The 25355-nt window shown below is 41.5% G+C and overlaps 1 protein-coding gene across 5 annotated transcripts in view; it reads right to left on the minus strand.

The window, feature by feature from the left end:
- PIK3R5 (phosphoinositide-3-kinase regulatory subunit 5) overlaps positions 1–25355 on the minus strand; it is a 274166-nt gene that overhangs the window by 83792 nt on the left and 165019 nt on the right. For all 5 annotated transcript variants that reach the window (XM_078654674.1, XM_078654676.1, XM_078654675.1 and 2 more), the window contains exons 11-12: positions 5886–6036; positions 4343–4468 (exon numbers count right to left, since the gene is read on the minus strand). In XM_078654674.1, coding sequence (XP_078510800.1) covers positions 4343–4468; positions 5886–6036 — 277 coding nt within the window. The remainder of the gene's footprint in view (positions 1–4342; positions 4469–5885; positions 6037–25355) is intronic.

The following is a 25355-nucleotide window of genomic DNA, read 5'->3' on the forward strand; positions in this document are numbered from 1 at the left end:
TGAGGGGAGGTGATGAGTCGGTTCCTTACTGTGAGGGGAGGTGATGCTTCGATCTCCAGACACGCGGCATCAGTTCCTTACTGCTGGGCAACGTCAATGAAGAAATTGGCGTCCAAGGACGGTGTGCTGAAAATCCAGATGCGCTGGGTTGATGTGGAGGTGACGAAGCAAACACAGCATTGATTACACGGCCGGGAAGCTGGTGATGCGTTGATTCTTTAGATGCCAGGAAGAGGCTGCGTTGGAGTTAGAGCAGGTGCCATGGATATTGGTGACGCAGTGCTCGGGACTCAGTCATTCCCTAGCCGTACTGCAGACGCTGCATCAATTCTTAGGCTACACAGTGACGATGCGTTGATTTTTCAACTGCACGGGCTGCTGCATCAGAAAAACGGGTGCCAAGAGTCGATGTGTGGATTTTCTTTTTCTGATCACCAGATTCTGCTTCCAAGTGTCCCGGAACTGGATTTGGCACCACTTGACAAGTCAGGGCTCTCAGCAGAAGATTCCAGCCACCGGTAGGTGAAGTCCTTAATGGCCCTGAGACTTCTTAACAGAAGGCAAGCACGCACAAGCCCTTGGTGAACCTTGAAGGAAAAGTCCAGCCTTTTCACTCCGAGGACAGAAGCAGCAGCAGCCCCAGGCCAGCACAACAAAGCAACAGGCAGAGTACCAGTCTCTCCTACAGCATCCAGCTCTTTTTCCTGGCAGAAAGTCCTTTAGACCATAAGTGTTCTGAAGTTTTGGTATCACAGCTCCAATACGTATACCAGGAAAGTCTTTGTAGTGCGCAATACCCTGTTTTTCCCTGACCTGGCTCCAGACACACTAGAGGGCGGTGGAGGCAGCTTTGTGTGAGGGCAGGCACAGCCCTATTCAGGTGTCAGTGACAACTCCTCCCACCACTCTAGCTCAGGAAGACCCATCAGCAGGGTGATGAGCCATCAGGATAGGTAGGGCACACCTCAGTTCCCTTTGTGTGACTGTCTAGAATGAATGCACCAACAGCCCAACTTTCACCCTTCCTCAGATGTGCATTCCACAGGCAGTCAGAAGCACACATCAAGAAAATGCTCTCTTTTTAAAAGTAGTGTTTTCAAACATGCAATTTAAAAACCAACTTCATTAAAAGATGTATGTTTAATTTGTGAGATCATGGACCCCAAACTCCAAATCTCTTTATCATCCCAATTGGAAGTTACAGTTGTAAGAGCTTACAAGGCAACTACAATGATAACCTATGGGATAGACAGTCCTTGTCATAGTGAAAAACAAAAATGGCAGTATTTCACTATAAGGGCATGTACAACACACCTGTACATGTCCTATCTTTTAAATACACTAAACTGGAACCCTGGGGCTATCTTGAGTCTACCTTAGTCGTGCCTTACTTGGAAAAGTTTGTGTCTGGCAAGTATGTGCACTTTCCAGGTCGACATGGCAGTTTAGAACTGCCCACAAAGACACTTCAGTGGCAGGTCTGAGACATGTTTGCATGGCTACTCATGTGGGTGGCACAATCAATGCTGCAGGCCCACAAGTAGCATTTGATTTACAGGCCCTGGGCACACACAGTTCACTTTACTAGGGACTTACCAGTAAATCAAATATGCCAATCAGGGATAAACCAATTACAGAGATATTTTACACATGTAGCACTTGCACTTTAGCACTGGTCAGCAGTGGTAAAGTGACCAGATTTCTAAAACCAGCAAAAATGAAATGCTGCACACAGTCAAAACAGGAGGTCAGAAGTAAAGTAAAAAAGACACGGGAAAAACACACTAAAGATGCCAGGTCAAGCAAGAGACTATTTGGAAGAGGGGAAGTAGAGGAAAAGGCGTGGAAAGCATTTTTGCTCACCCTTACTGCAGTAGGGAGTCGAGGGCAAGGTGCCACACAGTTTCCCACAGCCTCATACATTTCATTATCAGATCCAGGTCCAGTGCTAGGACCAGAAATCACTGGGTACAGTATTAGCAGGCCTGGCAACATTTGAGGCTAAGATAAGTAAATCCTGTAATTGCCCATAGTGGTGTCCTCCATGGAAGACTGCTCTGAGGAACTGATAATATGTGCCTTAATGGTGTTTGTTGTGACCCAACTGAATCAATTAATTAAAAACCAGCATGGATACAAACTCCAGCCTCACATGTTACGTGCAGCTCTTTGTCGGAGGGGCATAACTCACAGAGCTCTTTTATCAAGATTGTTACTTGTTAGTCACAAGTTACAAAAGATATCCGCAAACAACAATAACAGTGAACCACTGGAAATGTCTGACCCAGCATTACATGCAATACACTTGCAGCAGGCTCATTCATAGTGTATAGACTTATGACTAAAACATACTTTTCTCTAGATAAGATCAAAATGATTTAGTGACAGTGTTGTGCTGAGCCCCAGAATTGCTTTGCATACTTGCAGGATGGGTGTGAGGACATGTTGTGGAAGTGTTTGAAAGTCCATAGCTGAGGTGATTCAGGACTCACTGATAATGTACCGAGCAGAGGTGTCACCAAAGATCATTGGCAGGTCTCATGTGCTTGCACCCACAGGTTTTAGGAGGAACCAAGCTGCTGTAGAGGATACAGAGTGAAATCTACCCCCTACTTCACAGGGAGCTGTTGCACAGAGGAGTGGCCCAAAATACACTGCCTGGCACAGGTGCTTAATTTGAGCCTGTAGGTTGCAGTGCTCAGCACGGGCACTTCATTATCAACACTGGCACTCATGACAGTCTGCCACATAGTGGCGCTGTATGTCTAATTTAAGGATAAGGGAACCAACAGCTTTTTATTAATTTAATATACTTTAAAAATTACTAATACCTGCAGCCAAAGCCATTCTTATAGTTTTGGAGACCCCGGTATAGTCTGAATTGTCATTTCCAGTTGTCACTGGCAGCACTGGCAGATGCAATGGGTGGACCATGATGCCAAGCTGCAGTGACCTCCTGATGACGGCCCCAGCACTTATGTTTATACAAATTAAGCACTGCCTGGCACACAGCTCCTGAGTGCTAATTATCATTGCACATCAGCTCACAATGGAGACATTGACAGTGTAAGTTTCAGGTAGGTGTTTGCAGAGTTGGCACAAATCTGTTCCTGTCATGCTGTGGTCACATGCTCATCATACTCACAAACGCTCACCCTTGCAAAACTTACTATAAGCAGTGAAATGATGGTGAGGACAAGACCTAACCATCACCTCACAACTGTTACATGGGCCCCCTCAACCCGACGCTAAAACATGATATGGGGATGTTCCACCTTATGCACCTCCCGAATATACGCCCCTGTGTAGGATGGTACCTTGGGCTCCTACAGCATAGAATATATTTTGTCACCACCTCTCCTCATTGTGTGCTAAGTGATGTCATTGTTTTTCTTGGCTGGCCTGGACTGGAGAAGAACTGGTACACATGGACAAGAAAAGCCTTTAGAACGGTGTCACCTACCCCTTTTAACTCTACTATTAGTATATGCGTCAACCCCACAGAGAGCAGATAAAACTAGTTTCAGAAGTAGCATTTCTAGCAAGGCATGAGGTCCTGAACCATTATCCACTATCACTCTCTTCGACTCTGATGCCTTCTCCACCTGGACAATATCCTGACAGTCACTATTGTTAGCCCTCACATGAAGCGGCTACGTAGGAATGTTGCATCCTTTGGTTTACTAAAAATGCTGAAACTCATAGTTGCCAACTGTCCCGTTTTTGCAGGGACAGTCCCGACAAGCTGGACGCTGTCCTGGGTAATATTGTTGCAGAAACTGTTCTTTTTTTTATTAAACACAGGCATGCAAACAAGAACTTTCTATCTGATCGACCCTGTGCTGCAAAGTGTCCCGGGACTTTTTTTTCAAAAGTTGGCAACTATGCGAAACCATGTCCAGTGCTTTGCAACTCTAAAGACCAATGTAGATAACTGTGTGAGACTCTGGTAAGCAAAGAATACATGGTTTTAAAATCACTGTGACGCTTGATCGAATGGTAAAGATGTTAGTGATTGCCACTGTGATATTGTGTTAACATTTGCCAAAAATAAACTCCCAAAGTGAGGGGGCTGTCTTGAAAAAAATTAAAAATGTTAGATGGTTCAACAGTTTTTCATGGCATTGAAAGCCAGCTGGCACTAACAGTTTACACAGAAAATGCTGTAAAAAAAAATCCAAGTCGAACCGGCAGCAGAACCAATGGCTACTAAAAATCCGCATACCCATCCTTCGACCCCTTCACATTGCATCCGGCCACAGTGACCCAGGTATTACCTCTTTTGCAATACGTATTTCTGAACAGGGTGTGGGGTGGGTGAAGCAAAGACAAGTGGCCTTACCTGACAAAGTACAGCGGTCGAGAGGTCCATCAGGCCCACGATGTTGCGTTCGTACCATGGATCCAACATCCCAATATAGTGCGAGATTTCATTAGTGCTCTCCTCATCTGTAGTTGGCAGAGAGCTCTGCAGAGAACAGAGAATAATCAAAGTCATGGGAGCACATGCAACAGCAAGGTGAGCAGTAAGGCACAAGTGTTATTGGTCACCGCTCCAGGAGCGAGGTGTGCAATTATCAATTAGCATCAACTGGTAATTCCCCCATACCTGATGACCGGCCGTGATGCAGAGCATCAATGGCTCTTACGACAAAGACTCAAGGATGGTAAATCTAAAATGTGGAGGTAAGCCAAGCGGAGGTCTCTTCCAGGTTGGAGGGAGAAGGTCAAGAGCGGTTTGGAATTTTGCAGCTTGCACCCGCATCTACAGTTGTCCCACGTGAGTAGATTCAACAGACCCTAGACACCTATGCTTTCTTAAGTGATTGAAATCAACCGCCCACTACTTGAGATGTACACACTGTCTACAACATTCAGCGTGCATTACGATAATATACAAATACAGAATAGTGACATTGGAAAAGTGATATTGTGGAGGAAAGGGAAGGTGGGTAAAGCATATCAATAACCTGTCAACCTCTTTCATTCCTGGTAAATTCACATCATTAGGAAGTCAAAGTGGATTTAAAAATAATTAAAGGGGAAATAGTTTAAAATGAAGAGAAAAAAAATGGAACTTATAAAAATGGAGTTGTCTCCTTAGCATAGCTAGGTAGAGCTGTTGCTTTATATGGGGCTGTGTGCTAAGAGAGCAGGCTGGTTTGAAATATAAATGTCATTTGAACAGACACAATAGGGTGGTATTTTACAGCTACTCTTCTGCTGTGCAAATACCAAATTCGTACATATATTTAAGGAAAGATCTTACTGAAATGCATAATTGCTACTGTTTGTTGCCAGAAAAAAATATTGTGCAAGAAGAGAACATTTTAGGGATCTATTTGATTTACTGAATGCAATGTAGTAGGTTGTATGTCAGACAACGGAGGTCAACAGTATCGACCAACCCACAAATCAACTTCAGAATATTATCTACCAGCATTTCATCAAGGTAAGCAAAGATTTGCTATTCGTAACTTCGAATATATTTATCGTGAAGTTATGTTGGTAGTTAATACTGTAGAGTCAATTGGAGTTCTGGTCGATATTCAAAACTCAGTGTTTTGGCGAAGTACCCTAGGCTGTCATGAGTGCTGCTGCATTGCCTCTTCTGATCTGGTCTCCATCATCAGCAGACTGCGTCAATGTCCTGCTCTGCTCTGGCTTCCCCAGCAAACGGTGCAATGACCATTTCTGCTCGCTGACACAATAGCCGTCAGCAGCCACAGCTATTATCTTGGAGGACAAAATCATAATCTCCAAACATGCCCAGCCACACAGGCCACTCTTACAATGGGACTTGAAATTGAGAATCTGTACATTTTATGATACTGATTAAAAACACAGACCGGGGGCGGTAGGTTAGTAGTCGGAGGCACACCTACCATCTGCACTGAGGTTTTGCGTTGAGTGTCTCCTAAAACGGAAGCATTTGTCAGTGATCCAGTCAAGGCTGTCCAGCTTCTCTTCACTGGTACATAGAAGAACTGCAGCCGGAAGTACCTTGTCAGCAAAGGGGACTTGCTCTCCTGAAGTCTGGAAGAGAAGAGAAAATCCCTGTCACACAATGCCCTTAACAGACATTCATAATAATGTGGCATTCAATAATGGAGGTATAAAACAATGCCTCTTTTGGAATGCACCATTCAACATAGAAGCCTTTCTTTTAGTCCATTTTCTTTCTCCTCTCACCACTTCACATTTAGGCTTTGCTGTTGGCTCTAACTAACCCTTCTAGGGCTAGGATGTTGGCCCATCTCTGGCTAGAGCATTCTTCAAATAATCACCATTAGGTGATTTAAGCATGTGTGCTGTTTTGCTATCTCTGTGCACCTTCACAAACTATTGGACCTATTTAAAAACGTAACTCTACAACTGTGTATTTATTCAGGTGCATATTTACTACTATTGTTAGGTTTAACTCTACACTTTTTGCTATTCCATAAGTCTAGGTGTATATTTACCTTTGATCTAGAATTGCAGGTCTCCACCCCCTGCCATTAGGGAGTCAAGCCTTCTCCAACAGGCTTTAGGAGTGCAGAAATACAGTATTGCAAGTAATATGCCACAATATGAGTGTTATTCTTGCTTGAGCCCCCTTTGGATAGGAGGCCTTTACAGGTTCTTTGTTTTTGCTTGGAGAATAATAAAAAGTGCTAAAAAAAAAAGGTTGTTCGGGAATGTAAAATTCTATTTACCTCTGGAGCCTAAGTTGGACTTGGACTTACCTGGTAACATTAATAAATGTTTGGACGCTGAGCCTCTTAACAAGGATGATGCCTAGGGATTTGCTGCAGTCTATGATGTGGGATTGAAGGGGCTGGTACTCTCAGCATCCAGAAACTACATTTTAATCAAGAGATGCACTCCTTTGCTGTGACTGATGCAAGTCAGTTCTCCGCTACTAAATGAAACTCTTAGTGAGTCCCACATTTTTGCCGGGGCACCTCGTTCTAACAAAAAAATGGAAGGATCACTAGCACAGATGAACATAAGTAAAAGGGCAGGAGCTGCTTTTGCTGAAGGGAAATGCTGATGCCCGAATCACTGTGTTCAGCTGTCTGAATCTACTCACATTCGTAGGTGAAGAAACTGCTGTTCTCTCTGCAAGGAGGAAGGAAGCAGGATGTCTATTGTGGGGCTTACATTAGGGTTTCAAAAGTGTTGTACACTAGGAAAGGAAGCATAGGAAAGTTGTGTTATTCATTTGTGTATTATAGTGCTCCCCAGTGGTCTGGCCTCTTGGCCTTTTAGGTTCTTGGTCAGATTAGTTTCTGTATTATTACCAACACAGCCTTGATGTTTATCATACAGAGCATAGATATATCTTAAAAGGCGGACCCTGTCTGAATCCTTATTTTCTGCGGAGGGGCGTGGGGGGGGGGGGAGGGGAAGTCAATAACCATTCAGAGATTTCCCTAAAGCCTGAGTGTGATAATTTTACTAGGCCCAATGACACAGAACCTACAAATCATAGGAATTGCCTCTCGTAAGCGATGTTTTTCTGTGACTGTGGGTTTACCCAGCAGAGGATCTCAGTGGAGGGATGGGTCCCTTGAGCTTCCTGAGGTGTGTGTACTTGTGGGTGATATGATTGTACGGTTAGAGTTTTCCCTTTGGTTGTTCTTGGATGTTAGGGAATGGTCCTCGACCCCACTGTGCGTCCTAAATGAGAACTCCACATAAGAACTGAAGGAGAACGCATCAATAATTCCAGGAAGAATTTTGGAATCAGTCACCAATTCAAATGATGCAACTCTAAAAACAATTTTGTCATCCATGAAATCGGAAAATTCTCAACAATGTTGATCGAAAATAGAACCAGATGTACTAAGGGATTTTGCAGTCGCGATTCACAATATCACTGGGTTTGCGACCAGAAAATCCCTTTTTTCCTATTTATTGAACCTATTTTAGGAGTCAGTAAATTTTTACCCACTCCTAAAATATGTTCGTGTTTCATAATGACGGACAATTTGGAAGGGGTGTGGTGTGGGTGCCACTTACGAATTGTGAATCGCATCCCTATGTATCAATGGTTTGCGAGTGGAATTCCGCTTTTAAACCATTGACTCCCAATTTGGGGGGATAATTAATTGCCAATAGGGAATGGGTTTATTATGGACTCCTTTCCCTTCGCAAATTGAGGTGGCTGCTTCCTGGTCATTAGACAGTATCTACCACATCTAATTCCTAATGAAACTTTTTTTAAACGAAATAAATATTCATTAGGCAGGTCGGTCTGTGACTCAGTACAATTGCGTATTTTTCGAGCCAAACCATTAGGTCACAGGTCAGTTGGCAAACTCAGATGGATTTTCCCTCTCTTGTTGACTCGTCAGTGTGTTGACAGTCATTGAAAGTAAAGAACCTTTATATTATAGTCAGCTAAAAAATAAGCAAAATGCATCCACGCAGTATGGAGTGGGCCGCAGAACCCTTTATCAGAAAATATCATTTCAGTGCAAGGGCACATACAAAGTATGTGGATAAGGAAATGCCCTTGAAAAACGCCTACTTTTTTCCTCCAACAGTTTCAAGCTTAATCTTAAGTAAAGGTCATCATGAGGGTGTTTTGAATCTGCATTTTTTCAGTCATACGGGGCTTTTCTAGGAATTCCCCATCCATGTACTGGGATACTTTACTTAAACTGTAGATAAAGCTGTAAAACCGAAATCCAGTCTCGCATAGGGCCGTGTTCTTACTTCCGTGAGTCACCAGCAGTGGGGAAACCCAAAAAGACCCTGAATAAATGCGACCCAAAGTACGCAAATGAAAACAGAACAACAGAAGGGGGGCAGCAAATAGCAGGTCTTCCTAATCAGATGTTCTTGTGTTGCAATGCAGGCTGAGATCTATGTCCTTTGCGTGCCAAGGACGCCAGCAATGGTTTTTGGTGGACTATCTTGATGACCGCTTAAGAAATTGACATAGATCTTTCAAAATGTGCTTATTTAGCATACTTTGAATTGTTTTGACAATTCTAGTGAGCACAACCCATGGCAGAAGGCTGCTCACATGTGTCTGTGACATGGACAGAGCTCTTCTTTGCCAGACCTTCAGGCTTGTCTTCTCGGCGAACACAAATGAAGCAAAACTAGAGGTGGACAAGCCAGGGATCAAGGGGAGAGCCGAGCCAGGATACCAGCATGGCTCTAGGAGCCAAAACACCTGCCGATCAGCAAATTAATTTACATCTAAAACCGTAAATGTTTATTTCTGAGTCACAGAGAAGACCTAAGTTGTGCTAAATAGTTGTATGATAAGCCAAACATGCAGTTACATTACATAACCAAACAGCAGCAACACAACATAGAACATAGAACAGAAGACAGACCCTGCATAACATACCATCGACAACAGCAGCATAGCATAGACAGGAGCTAAATAACACAGAAGCTTGGAAGAAGTTCGAGACAACTTGTGTGTGTGATGCTGCAATGCTCTCCAGGCATGTAGGATGCAGCAGGTTTTGTTTTTAAGCGGCCTCCGTACCCCTGTTATGGGTACTTGTACTATTCACAATGACAGTACATGGGCCCACTTCCCAAGCTTGCACTAGTGCCACTGGCACCATCGTTACACCACTGGTGCTCTCCTACCCCTGGGTAAGGAGGAGTGGGCAAAGGTGCAGCATTCAACTCACGTTTATCCCCCTAGTCCTACACCCTCACCTCATTCTCCTCCCACCCATTCCGAATGGGCTCCCGGGGCGTTAATCAAATGCAAAATAAAGCGAGCAGCATTGAATGTGCTGGCTATAGTGTGATGGGGGACGGGGGGGAGCAAGCGTCTGTCTTGTTACATCCACTAAGTTTCCTGATGAGTTACCTTTCAGTTTCTTTGGGAATACAAATGAATTGTCGAGCTGAGCCCCTAGCACTGAGAGGACTGGCCTGCCTAGAGAGTGAAGTGGACGGAACAACCAAAATCCAAAAAATGCCTTATCTTCCATGTTACAAAGAGAAAAAACGAAAAGACACTTGTTGGAAAAATATGTTAAGAATTAAGTTAATCTTCTTGTTTCTTTATCCTAGCTTAAATCAACCTTTTTACTCTCTTTGATGTCTTACAACTAAAAGATAAACTGGCAAAACCAGTTGCAAGATGAATATACTGTACCCATCTATGTATTTCAAAGGGAGCTCAACCTAACACAGTTCTAACCCTTTTGTTTTAAAAAGCTGTGGAAAACAAAATTAATGGATAGCTATAAAATGCTTGCAGATGCATGTAAGCAGCCAGAGAAATTACTTAGAAAAACATAAATGTCATCTGCTGGTCCCAAATCCTTTCACATATTGAGCAATTTCAGCGAACATTGCATTGAAATTTGTAAGTAAACGTACAACAAAGTACACTGTTTTGATCCATTTTCAGTAAAAGCCTACATTTGCATTCTCTCTTTTTTTTTTTTCCCTTTTTAAAGTATGTTTATTATTGCAAGAAAGAGCAAGGTATATTTACATATCGTAAAATATCAAAGTATACTTTAGTAAACCATTCTGTTGACTCCAGAAAGATAAAAAAATACAAAATATATATAAAGACCAGAGGAGAAACAAATACATTTTAGCGAAACAAATGAAGTCTTTAACACGGAATACAAAATCACAAATACGTTTGGCCTCATTTTCAAATAGAAGTTATACAGTTAAGTTTTCAAAATTCAAAAAACTGTTTCCAAATCTTTTCCTTCTTTTTGCGCGCTTTTGGGCCTCTATGTTTTGCTAGTGTGAATTCCATTATTCTTATTTCGTTTACCAGACTATACCATTCTAATATATTTGACGGTTCTTTAGAAATCCATGATCTTGCTATCCAGACCAGACCAGAGGAGAAACAAATACATTTTAGCGAAACAAATGAAGTCTTTAACACGGAATACAAAATCACAAATACGTTTGGCCTCATTTTCAAATAGAAGTTATGCAGTTAAGTTTTCAAAATTCAAAAAACTGTTTCCAAATCTTTTCCTTCTTTTTGCACGCTTTTGGGCCTCTATGTTTTGCTAGTGTGAGTTCCATTATTCTTATTTCGTTTACCAGACTATACCATTCTAATATATTTGGCGGTTCTTTCGAAATCCATGATCTTGCTATCACTAACCTAGCACACGCAAATATTATAGTTATAAGATCTTTATGCAAACAATTAACATCTTGAATGTCCAAAAGCACCAAATGTGCTGAGAGCAACGGGGTATTAATTTGTTTTCTTTTTAAAACATCGATTATTCCTTCCCAGTATGTAAGTAGCTTTGGGCAAGAAAACAGCATATGTTCTATTCCAGCTGCTATCAAATCACATTTCGAACATTTTGTTTTCTCAGTTGCTAAATTGCCCTGTGTCCAACTGAAAATTCTTTGCGAAGTGTAGTATAGTTGTGTAATTGTTCTATATGATTGTAATCTTAAATTAGAGGAGTGTACTATATAATTTATATGGGATAATGAGGTTGCAATCTGCCCTGAATTGATGTTTATGCCAAGTCTGTCCGACCATTTGGACGCAATTTTAGTACTATCATCATATTTACCACGTGACAAATATTCATAACCCAAACTGATAAGTGATTTTGTTCTTTTAGAGTATAAACATTCTAAAGTGTCTGATTGTATTACTTTCATTATTTTCATTTTGCGTATCAAGTTATCTCTTATCTGTACATATTTAAAATACATATCATTTGTTAGGCCAAATATGATTTTTAGTGTGTCAAAATCCAGAAAACCATTTGGGCCATATAAATCCCCCAAAGTACTAATACCCCTTTGAATTCAAAGATTTCCAGTCCCATCTGAAAATATATCTGGAAGTCCTGGGTTGCCCCATAGTCTAAGTTCAGCATTAAAGAAGGAATTTTTATCTATAATCATAATTTGATCCCAAATCTTTTTAATATGTTTAGCCGTCTTAAATTTAACACGTTTGAAATAGTTAGGATCATGTAAGCGAAATAAGAATTGATTGCAATCTGGTCCCAGCATGTATTGGTGGTAAAATAGTGAATTCTCATTTTTCATCAAGCTTCTTATACGCTGAAAAAAGGTTGCAAGAAAGTATAGATTGAAATCTGGAAAAGAAAGACCTCCCTTTTCAATTGGTAGTTCCAGAAGTTTCATTGCCCTACGTGCTTTTTTATATCCCCATAAGAAGCTACTACAAATACCCTCTAATTTTTTGAAAAACAGTTTATTAGGTTGTAAGGGTATGGCCCTAAATAAGTATAGTACTTTAGGTAGTATCTTCATTTTTACAAGGTTGATTCGCCCTACTAGGCTGAGCGGAATCTTATGCCATTTTTAAAAAAATTAAAGCAGTTTCCTTTAATAAAAAATCATAATTCATATTTATTATCTTCTCCATATTGGTTGCTATCTTAATTCCTAAATATGTCGCACTTTGACATATGCCAGGTATTGGTTCATCTGGGTTATAATTAGTAATAACTTGTGTCTTGCTCACATTCAATTTATAGCCTGACACCTTACCAAATTGTGTAGCTTCTTTAACTATTTCGGGTATAGCCCTAACTAAATCTGTTGTGTATATCGCGATGTCATCTGCAAATGCCGTTATCTTTAGGCTTTTCTCGCCATGATACGTTGGGATAATATTTGCCTGTTCAGTTAATGCATTTAAGAAGGGCTCTAAAGATAAAGCAAAAAGCAAGGGGGATAGAGGGCATCCTTGCCTGGTTCCCCTTCCTATCAGGAAGTTAGCTGAGTCCTTCCCCCCGTAGCTAATCTTGGCCAACGGGTTATCATAAAGTGAACAGACCCAGTCAAGATATTGTCCACTAATACCCATTTTCTTTAGTACTTCCCACAGATATTCCCACCCCACTCGGTCAAATGCTTTCTCCGCATCCAACATGACCATTCCGAGTGGGGTGAGAGTAGTTGCGGCAACATCAAAGGCTGTAATTGCAGTGTTTACATGGGCCGTGGTATCTCTGCCTAAAACAAAGCCGTGTTGTTTGTAAATTAACCAGGTCTGGCATGATGGGAGCGAGACGATTAGCCAAAATCTTAGAAAATATTTTTACATCCGAGTTAAGCAAAGATATTGGCCGATAAGAGCCATATTCTTTCGGGGGTTTACCCTTTTTTAGAAAAAAAATTATTTTGGCTATTTTCCATGACTTTGGAGCTTTCCCAGAGTTGGTTATAGAATTGATGACTTCTTCTAGCAAAGGTAAACGTTCCTGAGCACATATTTTATAAAGTTCCAGTGGTAGACAATCCTCTCCAACTGCCTTTCCCAAAGGTAGAGCAGAAATTGCTAAATTTATTTCAGTTAATGTTATTTTTGAGCTTAGTTGTTGCGAAGTTGTTGTACCTAAGTCTCTTTCTGGTAGTAGATATTTATTGAGATATTGCAGTATTGTAGCTTTAGAGGGTATATTGTCCGGAGTGTACAGATTTTGATAATAGCTAACAAACTGGTTTAGAATCTGTTCTGGTTGTTCATATTCACATTGATCTAAACCTATAATTGTCTTAATCTTAGTTCTAGCTTTCTTGTCAGCTGTCTTATATGCCAACACTTTACCGATTCTGTCTCCACCTTCGTATTGAGCCATTTTATATTTAGGGATTTTCGCACTATATCTCTCTCTAAGGGTCTTTTTAATAGACGATTGTAGTTCCGCCAACTTAATTCTTAAATCATCAATAGTTGTTTTTGCTTGTATTGTAGCTTCGGCGAGCTGTTGTTCTACTTGTAGTATATTAAAGGTAGTTGTTTTAATAGTTCGACGACTATCTGCATTTGTCCTCAATATATATTGCTGAGCAAATCCCCTAATGCTACATTTACAAGTATCCCATACAATATTTATATAACCGGAATTGATATTTAGCGCTATAAAATCTTTAATGTGTTCTTTCAATAGTGTAACAAAGCCAGAGTCTACAAATAGGTATCTTGGGAACGTAAAATTACGTGTATCCCTCTTTTGGTCTCTAATTTCAATCACAAGCAGCATTGGATTGTGGTCAGATGTGACTCTTGGGCATAATTCCATATTGCAATAGTCTGCAATTTGTTCAGATGCCCAAATCATGTCTATTCTGGAGCAAGATCTATGAGGCGCTGAGTAATAAGTGTAACCTGCTATTAGAGGATGTTTAGAGCGCCATACATCCTTCAAATTGTGTAACCTACCCAGTTCAAGTATTGCAGATCTGACCTTGCGCATCCTATTTGAAGTGCGCTGTCCAGTGGAATCTATTTTATAATCAATAACACAATTGAAATCGCCCATTAACAAAATTTCCCCCTCCCATTCTAATAACTCTATACTTAATTGCTCATACAGTTTAGGATCATCGATATTGGGCCCATATACCACACAAAAAACAATTTTTTTATTTTCGAAATGTATCTGAGCTATCGCCCACCTTCCCTTTGTATCTGAGGCTGTTTTAAGAATTTCGGTCAAAATTCGTTTTTGTTTTAGAATGGCAACCCCCCGAATAGAAGCACCCAAAGTAGAGCATACCACCAACTCATAACCCATTTGGGATAATAGTTTTCTTTCCTGATAGCTAATATGAGTTTCTGAAAGAAACGCAAAATGGGGTTCATACATTTCAATCTCTTCTTGTACCAATTTTCTCTTTAGTTTACTATTGAGACCGGCCACATTCCAATTTAGTAATCTTAATTTAAACATTTTTATATCTTATAATCTTTTCAATAGTTTTGAATCTCCTCTGTTTATAGTCCCTATTGTGCAAATAATTTTTATTTTTGTTTAAATCATGCCCATTTCTTGCAATAACATTTTTCTCCCTTTCCCCCCCCCCCCCCACACCCTCACCCTTCCCTCCCTTCCGTTCCCCTGGATCCCTCCCCCAGTGCCTACCCGGAAGCATCCCCCTATCTTATGCTGCCGCTTATGGGGCAGCTAACCAGAGAGGATTCCCTCGGAACCTCAACCCTCTGTATTGCTCTCATACAGAAAGACAAATGACCCAAAGTTGTAAAGCAAGATTCAAAGGAGATGGAAATTACCCTAATCAGTTGGAAACACATATAACACCAATATCAGATGAACCTCATAGCAAATTAAGCAAGTGTATCTTATTGTTTCCATCTCTCTTTTTTCCCCATTATTTTCTTAATTAAGGTTTTGATTTTGAGTCCATTTTCGAAAGAAAATGCTCCGCCTCTTTAACGTCGTGAAAAAAATAGTTATGGCCAGACATAGTAACTTTGAGGCGGGCCGGTTCCTGTAAATAGACCATTGCTCCATGAGACTTAATAGGATCAATCAATTTGCGTAGGCCCCATCTTCTGTCCATTGTTGCCTTGCTCAGGTCTGATTTTACAAAAAAAGTTAAGTTATCAATTGTCACTGGAGTTCTTGGTCTGGCTTTCATTGAAACTGCTTGCCTAAGTAAAAAATTACCAAAATAAATTAGAAAGGGCCGTGGGTATTTACTCTCCTGGGTTCTGGGAATGATTGGAAGTCTGTGTACTCGCTGGAGCTGAGAGTCCCAGTCCCAGTCAGATAGATCCGGAAAGGCCTTTTGTAGTATTTGGACCATATAACCCCTTGCGTCAGCCCCCTCAGACCCTTCAGGTATCCCAAAGAGTCGCAGATTTTGTCGCCTCTGCCGATTTTCCAAATCTTCAACTTTACTCTGCAGAGTTCCTATTTCTGCATTGTGTTGGTCAGTTGAAGCCGTAGTAGTAGCGAGCGTTTCCTCGACTTCAACAACTCTTTGTTGGATGTCCTCAATTTCTTTTGTTACGCCATTCAGTTTGTTAGTGACTTCCTGGAGAGAGCTGTGGATTTTAGTATTATCCTCCCGTAGTTGTCTGAAATTATCTTGTACTTCTTGGCGATGGTCCATTAGTGTTTTTAAGATTAGGTCTAAAGATGAGGCATTTACGTTACCAGCGTTGGTCGATGGAGAGATCAGTGGTGAAGAAATGTTAGATATTAGGGCTGAATCGCTATGAAGTGAAGTAGATACAAGAGGATTGTTTTTCGGAGTTTTCCCAATACTCCTCATAGTTTCCTTGTTACCGTCAAGAGTGTTTCCAGTAGGTACTATATTCAAAGATGCGGGAGCTGGAGCGAGGGGGTCAATTGTAGGCGGCAGGGGCAGGGGCGAAGGGAGAGAGTCCATACCCGCTCTAGATAGGGCAGTGTTCCCAGGGAGAGTAGTCTGCGGGATTGCTAGATTCTCTTTTTTAAAGCTCTCATCTACAGCAAACTTATCTGTTGTTGATAAAGTCGGTGGAGGTTTGCTTGTTTCTCTTCTTGAAGCTTGAATCCATTTACTCAGCGGGCTCTGATCTGCGAGCGATTTACCTCCAGCAATAGTTGGTATTAGTGTATTTAATATGGCCGTGGGAATCATGTTTCTCCCCCCTTTCTTGGTTTTGTTTTTTGCCTTTCCCTTTTTTTTTAGAGCTGAGGATCTATTGGTTTTTAAGTGCAGAGAGCTATTCTCTATGTCCTCGTGTGTGCTCTCCCCCCCTCTGTATCACCACCCTCAACTATCTCCTCGTATTCCGGGTCATCTGAGTTAGCCTCCAGGAATATCTCATTGTCAGCACCTTCGTCTCCATCATTTCCATCGGCGTCATCAGCGTCATCAAAAAGATTGTCTTTTCTCTCATGAATTATGGTCGGAGCTAAGCCCAGTGGGGAGTCAAGAGATTGTGCAGGTTGTGGACCAGGCTTAGTAATAGCATCCGTAATATGGGCTTCTGCCACCGTGTTCTTGTTATGTTCTGCCTTGCCCGGCTTATCCGCCTTGTAAGTAGCGCACCGTCCCACCAAATCTGACATCGCTTTGCCTTTGCCTTCTTTATCAATGGATTTATCAAATTTATTGGTGGATATTCCTGTTGTTTCGTTTTTGTCTTTACCTTTGTCTTTATCTTTGTTTATAGTATCTGTTGTAGTGGAACTAATTTTGTTCAGTGCATCTGGAGATAGTTGAATAGCATGCTGCTTGTCGGGTTGCCTATCAGTGTACCGGGGCACCCTTGCTACCACTGCTGGTGAAATCGGTTTAAGATTAGATGGACTCTCCTCGCCCGCTCCGTTTGTCATGGGAGTGCCTTTAGTGAATTTACTCTTGATGTTTTTGGGCGCCATTAGCGCAATATGCCTGCTTGATCCCCTTAGCGCAGTGTAGTGATTGACAATGTTGATAGAGTAGTTGGTCAAGTCAATCGGTAGTTCGGTAGTACGGTAGTCCAATATATATATATCTTCTCACCCAAGCACATCAAGCAATCAGACTGGGACTAGCCTTGATTTTTAGGCGCCGGCTCTAAGTTCTACTACAGTTCTAATACAGTTCTTATTACAGTTATTTTAGTTTTAGACTTGCTGGCAGCTCAGACTAAATGCCAATGGTAAATTGCATCCAAGAGCCAATAAAGAACAAGTCAGAATAGCGTCTTGTTGAAGACAACTACTATATTGTGATGCCGTGTTCTCACCTTTCCAGTTTGCATGCTTTGAAAAGAATGCTACCTTCGAACTCAGCTCACTATAAATATAGTACGCAAGTTGTTTTCGGGGGTATGGGCAGAAGAGGCGCTACTCTTTAGGTCGAGCATACTAGGCAGTGCATGCGCTGTCTGTTGCGAGACATATTGTGGACTTACCGAGAACATACAAGTGCTTACATTCTGCCCAATGCTTACCACTGGTTTCCGTTCCAGTCATTACTCTCATTTGCCGGCTTCTAATTTATCCTCCAGCTTGTTAACCTTGCATTTGTCCCCCCAATGGACCATAGCCTCTTTACCAGCTCTTCTGTTTGGCTAGCTTCTATGACTCCACTGCTTGCTTTTCAAATGCTACTTTTTTCTTTTGGCTTAGGCACTCCATGAAAGTGTGTGTTATATAGCTGTCTCCCTCTTGAACTTCTCTCCCACTGCACTCCGGGTTGTGGTCTATTGCCCGTTTGCTTCTCCCCACTGCCTCTTGGACCACTGCCTCCCCTTAAAAAATACTATTAGAGACTGTCAAAAAGTGAAAAGGGTCACAAAACATTTGTACGTTGATTTGCGCACGCAATTAGGAAGGGAACGCCCCTTTCTAATTGCGACTCCCAATTCCTAAATAGCGAGTCACAAATAAATTGCGACTCACTATTTAGGAATTGTACATGGCCTTGTAGGTTTTTGCATTCGCAAACGGGTCGGAAACCCGTTTGTGCATGCAAAAACGGATTGTACATCTAGCCCTAATTGACTACAATTTGCATGTCAAATCTTCACTCATATCCCCATCTTCTTGTGAGCCCTCCTCACAAATTTGAGTCTAGTTCCACCGTTTCTTGCGGAGACTGACATAGGGCACCCTACTTCTTTGGGCAGGTGTGATTGGCAGGTAGCGCAGGTCCCTTGGCACGGAATCCCACAATCCTGGGACAGGTGAGGTACACAGCAGATGACTAAAGTGGACTCATTTCAATCTTTTGAATAATCCCTATTCGGGAGCAAATTGGAGTTTACACCCTTAATCGGAATTCGAAGTTTTGCGCCAATTACCACACCGGCTGGATGCATTTTGCCAGGTAAAACACGAATGAATTTGTGTGATAAAAAAGCATCTATTAGTGTTTTTGCATCTTAGTCCAGGTAAAACACAAGCAGCAGTAGAGTGTGCTCCCCATTTTGAGGCATGAAACTCAGAATGATCCATCGGGGTGCCTATTTCGGTACTCTTTACTCTGATTCAGGAAGTATCTCACCACGTTGATACAAATAGTATATACGGCAAGAAGCGAGGCTGCTGAAAATATAGTCAAGATGTAGTATGACCAACCTTTCTGAATAATATGGCCACTAATGTGGTTCCAGATAAGGAAAGGGAAATAAGATGCTAGCGTGCATAAGGCCAGCCGAACAGAACCCCAGAACACACTGCAATGAGTGGTATCTGGCAGCACCCAGTCCACCCCACACTTCACCAACCAGAATGCCTATTCTGAAGTATCCAAAGCAGTAGAATAAAAAAAAAGAAAAAAAACATTTCAGCGATGTGACAACTAAGACGGCTTGGCCAGGTTTTTTTACATGCTTCTAGGCCCAAGTGTGCCAAGGATAAATTTGTCAGTGTCTATTGTGCTCAAGTTGCTACTACATTTGTGCTCATTCATCAGAGACCAAACTGGGACAAAGAACAACAGCACCTGACATTACTTTAAATACTCAAGATTTTCTAGAACCCTACTGCAGGTCAGCCAGCAAATTTCAATTTTGAGGGCCATGGTGTTTAAGACATTTTTAGGTTTCACTTCAGGCCAAAAAGTTTGGGGCCAGATTTACTTACTTTCGGTGCAACACAGCAACCAAAGTTGCTGCGCTGGGTAGCGCAAGGTGGAGGCAGAGGGTGGAAGCAGTGCGGAACTATATTTACTAACTATGGGCTGCTGCTCTCTTCCACTGCGCTGGCACACAAATAGGCCGCCTGGCGCTACACACAAAAACTAATACATTATTGTGCAATCTGGCATAAACTTTAAACTGAAAGTATGCCCTTCCAGTACAACATTATATTCCTAGACAATGTTTAAAACATTTCACACACTAGACGTGTGTTGTAAAGTGCATGCATTGTGAACTGTAAGGAGAAATAAATATATTTCTCCAACTTTGTATCTGCCCAAGGAGGAGTTCTTTTTGACTCAAATCCCCCATAACAATTTTAGTGGATGAGGTTTTGCTTCACAAGCCATAGGTGCTTTTACTGGAACACCTAATTTCCACCACGTAATGCACCATTAATGCTAAGTGGCATAAAGCACCACAAAGAACCATTTGCACTATAAATGGGCACTTTTTCCATGATAAAAGGTTTCACTCTGCAAGTATCCCTTGCACAGCTTTGCGTCACTTTAAATGACTTTGCAGCATCGCAAAGTCTTGTTAAAACGCTCCTTAGTGTGACATAATCTTGGGGACATAATCAGAGAGTATGTGGAGGATCCCAATAGCTGTGGACAGTACTGTTTCAAGGTACTTTCTCTGTGCGCCTCCACAAGTACAAAGCAGCATTAAAGAGTAGAGCGAGGCTTGATCTATTGGGGACACTTACCGTCTTGCAGCTCCTTCTGTTCCTACTTTCTCCTCTGCCCACAGAGAGTTGTATGGAGTTGTTTATGTTCCAGTAGAGAGGACATGGCCTAAAAGGTCAGACTGACTATGTCTTTGGGGCATCCAAGACTGACTTGATATAGGCTCTAGGCCTATTCCTGGTCACCAGCCCACTTCCTGTCTCAGAAACCAGCCAGTCCATCGCTGAATGTATATTTGCTTCACTACCTGTTAGATAGATTCATGCTGTTCGAACATACTTGTGCAACATGGGTGTTAGCTCATAAGAATCCCATTTGTCCAGCAGTGATAAGGATTGCATTGAATGCATAATAACTGCACCGTAGAGGACGATTTAGGTCGTTTCACTGCAGAACTTCTGGAAGCAGGCAGGAGCAGCAAGCTGCCCTTAAACACGATGTAAAGGTAGCTATATACAAATTACAGAGCACAACCACTTATATGTCTTGGGACTGACCTTGTAGTCAGTATGATTTTAATAAACTCAAATTGGCACAATATCTATAATAATAAACAAGTGTTTGTAGCAATTTGACATAGACTAGAAAGTTGTTGGGAGTCTTCGTTCAGTTGACTCAAAGTACGTATCGAAGAAGCCGACAGCCGACATGTGTTTCATCGTTTGATACAACTTTTTCAAGGCTCACAAAATATTCCTACAACAGTAGGTGAAATTATTCTTTGAGAGACCCTGATATTTCAAAGGATCCGTAGCGCACTAGATCAGTATGAAACTTCCATTTTATATCGCATAAGAAGTAACTTTAAGCAAACTTTAATGGCACCAACAATCCTCTCACCTGTTTATTATTACTTATATTGTGCCAATTTGGGTTTATTAAAATCATACTGACTACAAGGTCCGCCACAAGACATATAAGTGGTTGTGCTCTGTAATTTGTAGATAGCCATATTATGTATGGGTGGAATTTTTCTTGATATAATATAAACACTGATAAATGGCACAGTGTTTTACATAGAGCACACCAAATAAGTGTATATTTCTGAAATACTGTGGGAAGACTCTTACGAAGGTGCTGACTAGGTCTCTCTTTGCCACTGCCATTTTTTATAAAAATTATTTACACAATGTAAAGGCTTCTGGGCATCTTCGCTGTGACAAACCATTTCCACTAATCGAGTTTGAGGGACCAATTCCTGCCTATGAGGCTCCTGCAAGAATAAGAGTACAGGACCTATATCTGGGCACCTCCACCGAAGACAGCAAAGCCCAGAAGACTGAAGTTACACCATAACAACAAAACTGCAGCAATAACTATCATTATAACTACAAAGCTAGCACCACTACTACACCACTCCAAATTTTCTAGCACAACACACTATATAACAACACAACTAAATAACTAAAGCACTAATTCCATAGTTTGTCTACCAGTAGGGATTTATAAAACGATAACACAATAACTAACAAAGTCACTCCCCAGTAATACTATAACAAAAACACTATAAGGCTACAAGTCTACACCATTACAAGGCTGCTCCTACAACACTGCAGTTAAATAACTGCAACAATGCAACTACATCACTAAATCTACCATACAACAACACTGCAACAACAACATTGCAACAATACAGAAACACAATTACAACCATCACAACAAAAACGGTACCTCTACAATTCTAGTACTCCATCCCTGCAACTCTACAGCACTAAATACAACCCAGGAACCAAACATCTACAACACTACAACATCACAGTACAACTAAAGCAATACAATACTTCAACAGAAATACAAAAATACAGCCATACAATTGCACTACTATTGCATCACTATAAACCATCAACTCAAGCACCAAAGAAATAGCTGTATCCTGATTTTCAATGTAAAATAAATCCTAGTCTTCAGAGGTCGACCCTTCCACATTCAGTCTACACTCTAAAGTGTAAACACTACATCCAAAAGCAAACCTATATCTGTCAGTGCTTATCAGTCCGATATACAAAGACATTTACATCTGAAAATCTACGATTATGGCCTAAATGGCTCGATTTCCGCTTGGTAGGTATCCACAAACGAACACCTGAAAGTGATAAATGGATGTATTACTGCCTAAAGGTAAGTCATAATTGCAGACTCAGTAATAAATCCCATATGATTCAGATCTGTGTCGCAGATTCCAGGAATCTGTGATTGATCTAAATATGTAAATTGATACTTGTATAGCGCACTACTCACCCGCAAGGGTCTCAAGGTGCTAGTACGAATACCGCTGTGGAACCCTTCCTGGCTTTCCCTGTGAGGTGTCCACTCCTGGGCACCCCCAAGGTGGAGGCCAGGCATCCTTAGCGTTGTGGGGGCCGTTGTTGAGATTAAGCAAGCTATTGCCCAGAGTTGCAGAGTGGGACTCCATGATTGGAATAGGCACCGAGGCGAGAATTATCAGGTCTGAGGAATTTTTTAGCTCAAGACCCGCCGAGGCGGGGAATTGAACCCTGGTCCCGGGATAGTCCTCTGCATCAGGGTCTGCCGCTCTAACCATTGAGCCACACTTCTAAAGGGCAAATGCAATCTATAAAATGAGTATCATTGACTTAGGTAAAATGCGTACCGTTGACTTGTATGACACTAAAGATCTTTTAGTTAGCACCAAGATGCCCTATGGGGCAGTAGTTGTGCTTTAAAAACACATATCTTAATCTTCCAAGAAAAAGGGTGCTGAATGGGTGGATCAAGGCATATATTTGTCATAAGAGCTTGTCAACGCCCACAAACTTGTGAGTAACCCTTTCTTACTCAGGAAAAGATCAGAAATGTACTCTAGGAATGTGTTGGAGCAACTCCCCGTCCAGGATGGGGGAAGGGGAAAAGAACACTCCAAAACCTTTATAGGTGCGGCCGGTACAGGTAAGAGAGATGGGGCGGTGTTAGTCGACAGACAACAGAATAGGAAAAATAAAATAAATACAACTTCTTACCTTGCGCTTGCCACCTTGCCAACTGGGCGATGCAACGAGCGCAAGGCAAGTGGTTTTATTTATTTATTTAATTCTTCCTATCCCGTCGTCTGTTGACTCCCTCCCGCACCCTCCGTACCTCCCAGCCCCACTGCACCTACCTGTACCAGCTACGTCTGAACCTTTGTGGAGTTGCAAGGGAAGAGAAGGCAAGAAAAAGAAATCAGCATTAGCAAAGCCAATAGGTCTCATCTTTAAAATGGTGGCACCCGAACAATTGGCATTCCCAATGCTGTTCCATAGCGAAAACGCTTGTATGGTGAAGCACAACAACATCAGCAAAAACAAAACAAGCTGCTGCAGTGTGATGACCTATACATGTGCCTGCTGCAGCACGAATGGGTATGTATGTGACATGGTACTGCATCCATTGCTTTTCATTTCTTTACTTTTAAATGTACCCTTCCAAGACGGCGAACACTAATTTTGGAGCAATAAATTCAAAACATATGCAAAAAAGCATTCAAGGAAATAAAGCATCCCAGTAGAAAATTAGCATATTGTAGCTTTCAAAAGCCCTAATGGGGGAAGGGTAGATGGATGGGGTGCAAAACGTAAAAAGAGGTGGCAGAGACTTGAGGGGGAAGCAGCACATAAGGGATTGAGCAAAAAAAACACATGCACTCCCATGGTGTGCTGAAATAAAAAGAAAAAGGTGGTCCCTGCAGTGGAAGGGTACAACTTATTCAATCAAAAAGATGGTGAAAAAGCTATGCTCCAGGGAAGGGGCAAACGAAGAAGAGGAAGGAAGCTTTGGAATAAGAAGCAAGCAAATGTGGCTGAACAAGAAAGCCAACCAATGGGAAGCAATGGGCTGACTAAAAGCATTTACATTTACATTTAAACATTGGTATTTTCCACAATAGGGGCTTGACAGCAGAAAGCTGGAACCAGTCAGTAGCAAGAACTAAAACATGTGCATTTCCTTTCCCCATCGTTGAGTTGTATTGTGCTTACAACTCTGCTTTACAGAAATAGATGATATCACATAACATACCCAGTAATAAGCCTACAAAACAGTGAATTAATCAGCTTTTCTGTTGTACTACTGGAAATGTATGTACTTTTCAGAAAGTCCTACCTTTACACCTTGCGTAGGAGGAGTAGGTGTATTTCGCAAACATACAGCTTTGTATGTCAATCCAGTTCTCTGTTTTTAAGATGAACATAAAGGTTTCTAAGTGCCTTAAACCAAGCTCTGGGGGAATTCGTTTTCTATTGAAGGGTTCATAATGGAGCCTGAGCTTGCATATCAATTACACATTTCATTTGATTGAACGCAGGTACAGTTACATAAAGTTCCCAATGCCACCAGGTATGACAAATTGAATTTTAAAGGTATAGTTTTACTCGCCCTGGTATTTGCTTTGTCTATGTGTAAGTAACTGCACAATCAGTTCACCCCTGTCAAAGATAAGGGTAGCCATGTCTAGGCAGCAGTGGTGCCAAATGTTTATCAGTCTACACTTAAATGTTTTCTCACAGATGTCTCTGCTGACTTCTTTGCATGTCATGTTGTTGAGCGCAGAGAAGAGCGATTGGTGAACTTGGACTCCAACCTATGACCTACGGAGAGAGTCCATTTGATACCCGGAAAATGTAATGGGGTTAAGGGAGCCGGTATAGATGAGTAAGGCATGAAATGACTGTAAGTAACATACAAAGGGTGATGACTTGCTGACTGAAGCAGGGAAATTCAAGGCGAATCATGGACAGATGTAGCGTGTCAAATAATCCTGGTCAACGCTGATTCTTGCACTGGCATAATTGATGCAGACAACTTTCAACATGCAGGTAGAAATCCAAATGTATGAGCAAGTTACAAAGACACAGCTTCAAACCTGATAAAAATACACTCCAACCTATGCGTTCTGGGTGACCTTAACATTTGGTTTGATAAAACCAATATGACCCATCCAAAAACAATAATCACCGGCCTAGACGCATTGAACCTGCTTCAGATTGTCCCCAATCCAACACACATCGCTGGACATATCCTAGATGTCATTTTTGCTAATACTGAACTAGTTACCTTTCAAACTATAACTCCAGTCACATGGTCAGACCACCACTTGCTTGCTTTCCAACATAAGATAACACTAAGCGACTCACCGAAAACTACCTTACATCCATCCACCTATCGGCCGTGGAACAAACTCAATTTGGAACACTTGGAAACACAACTAACATCCAGTATAAATCTGGCAACCATAAATTCTGTTCAGAATCTATATGAGTGGCTACAGGAAGCTTTTGACATCCTGATACCAC

This window comes from Lissotriton helveticus, chromosome 7 (assembly GCF_964261635.1).
Source record: "Lissotriton helveticus chromosome 7, aLisHel1.1, whole genome shotgun sequence".
NCBI lineage: Eukaryota > Metazoa > Chordata > Amphibia > Caudata > Salamandridae > Lissotriton > Lissotriton helveticus.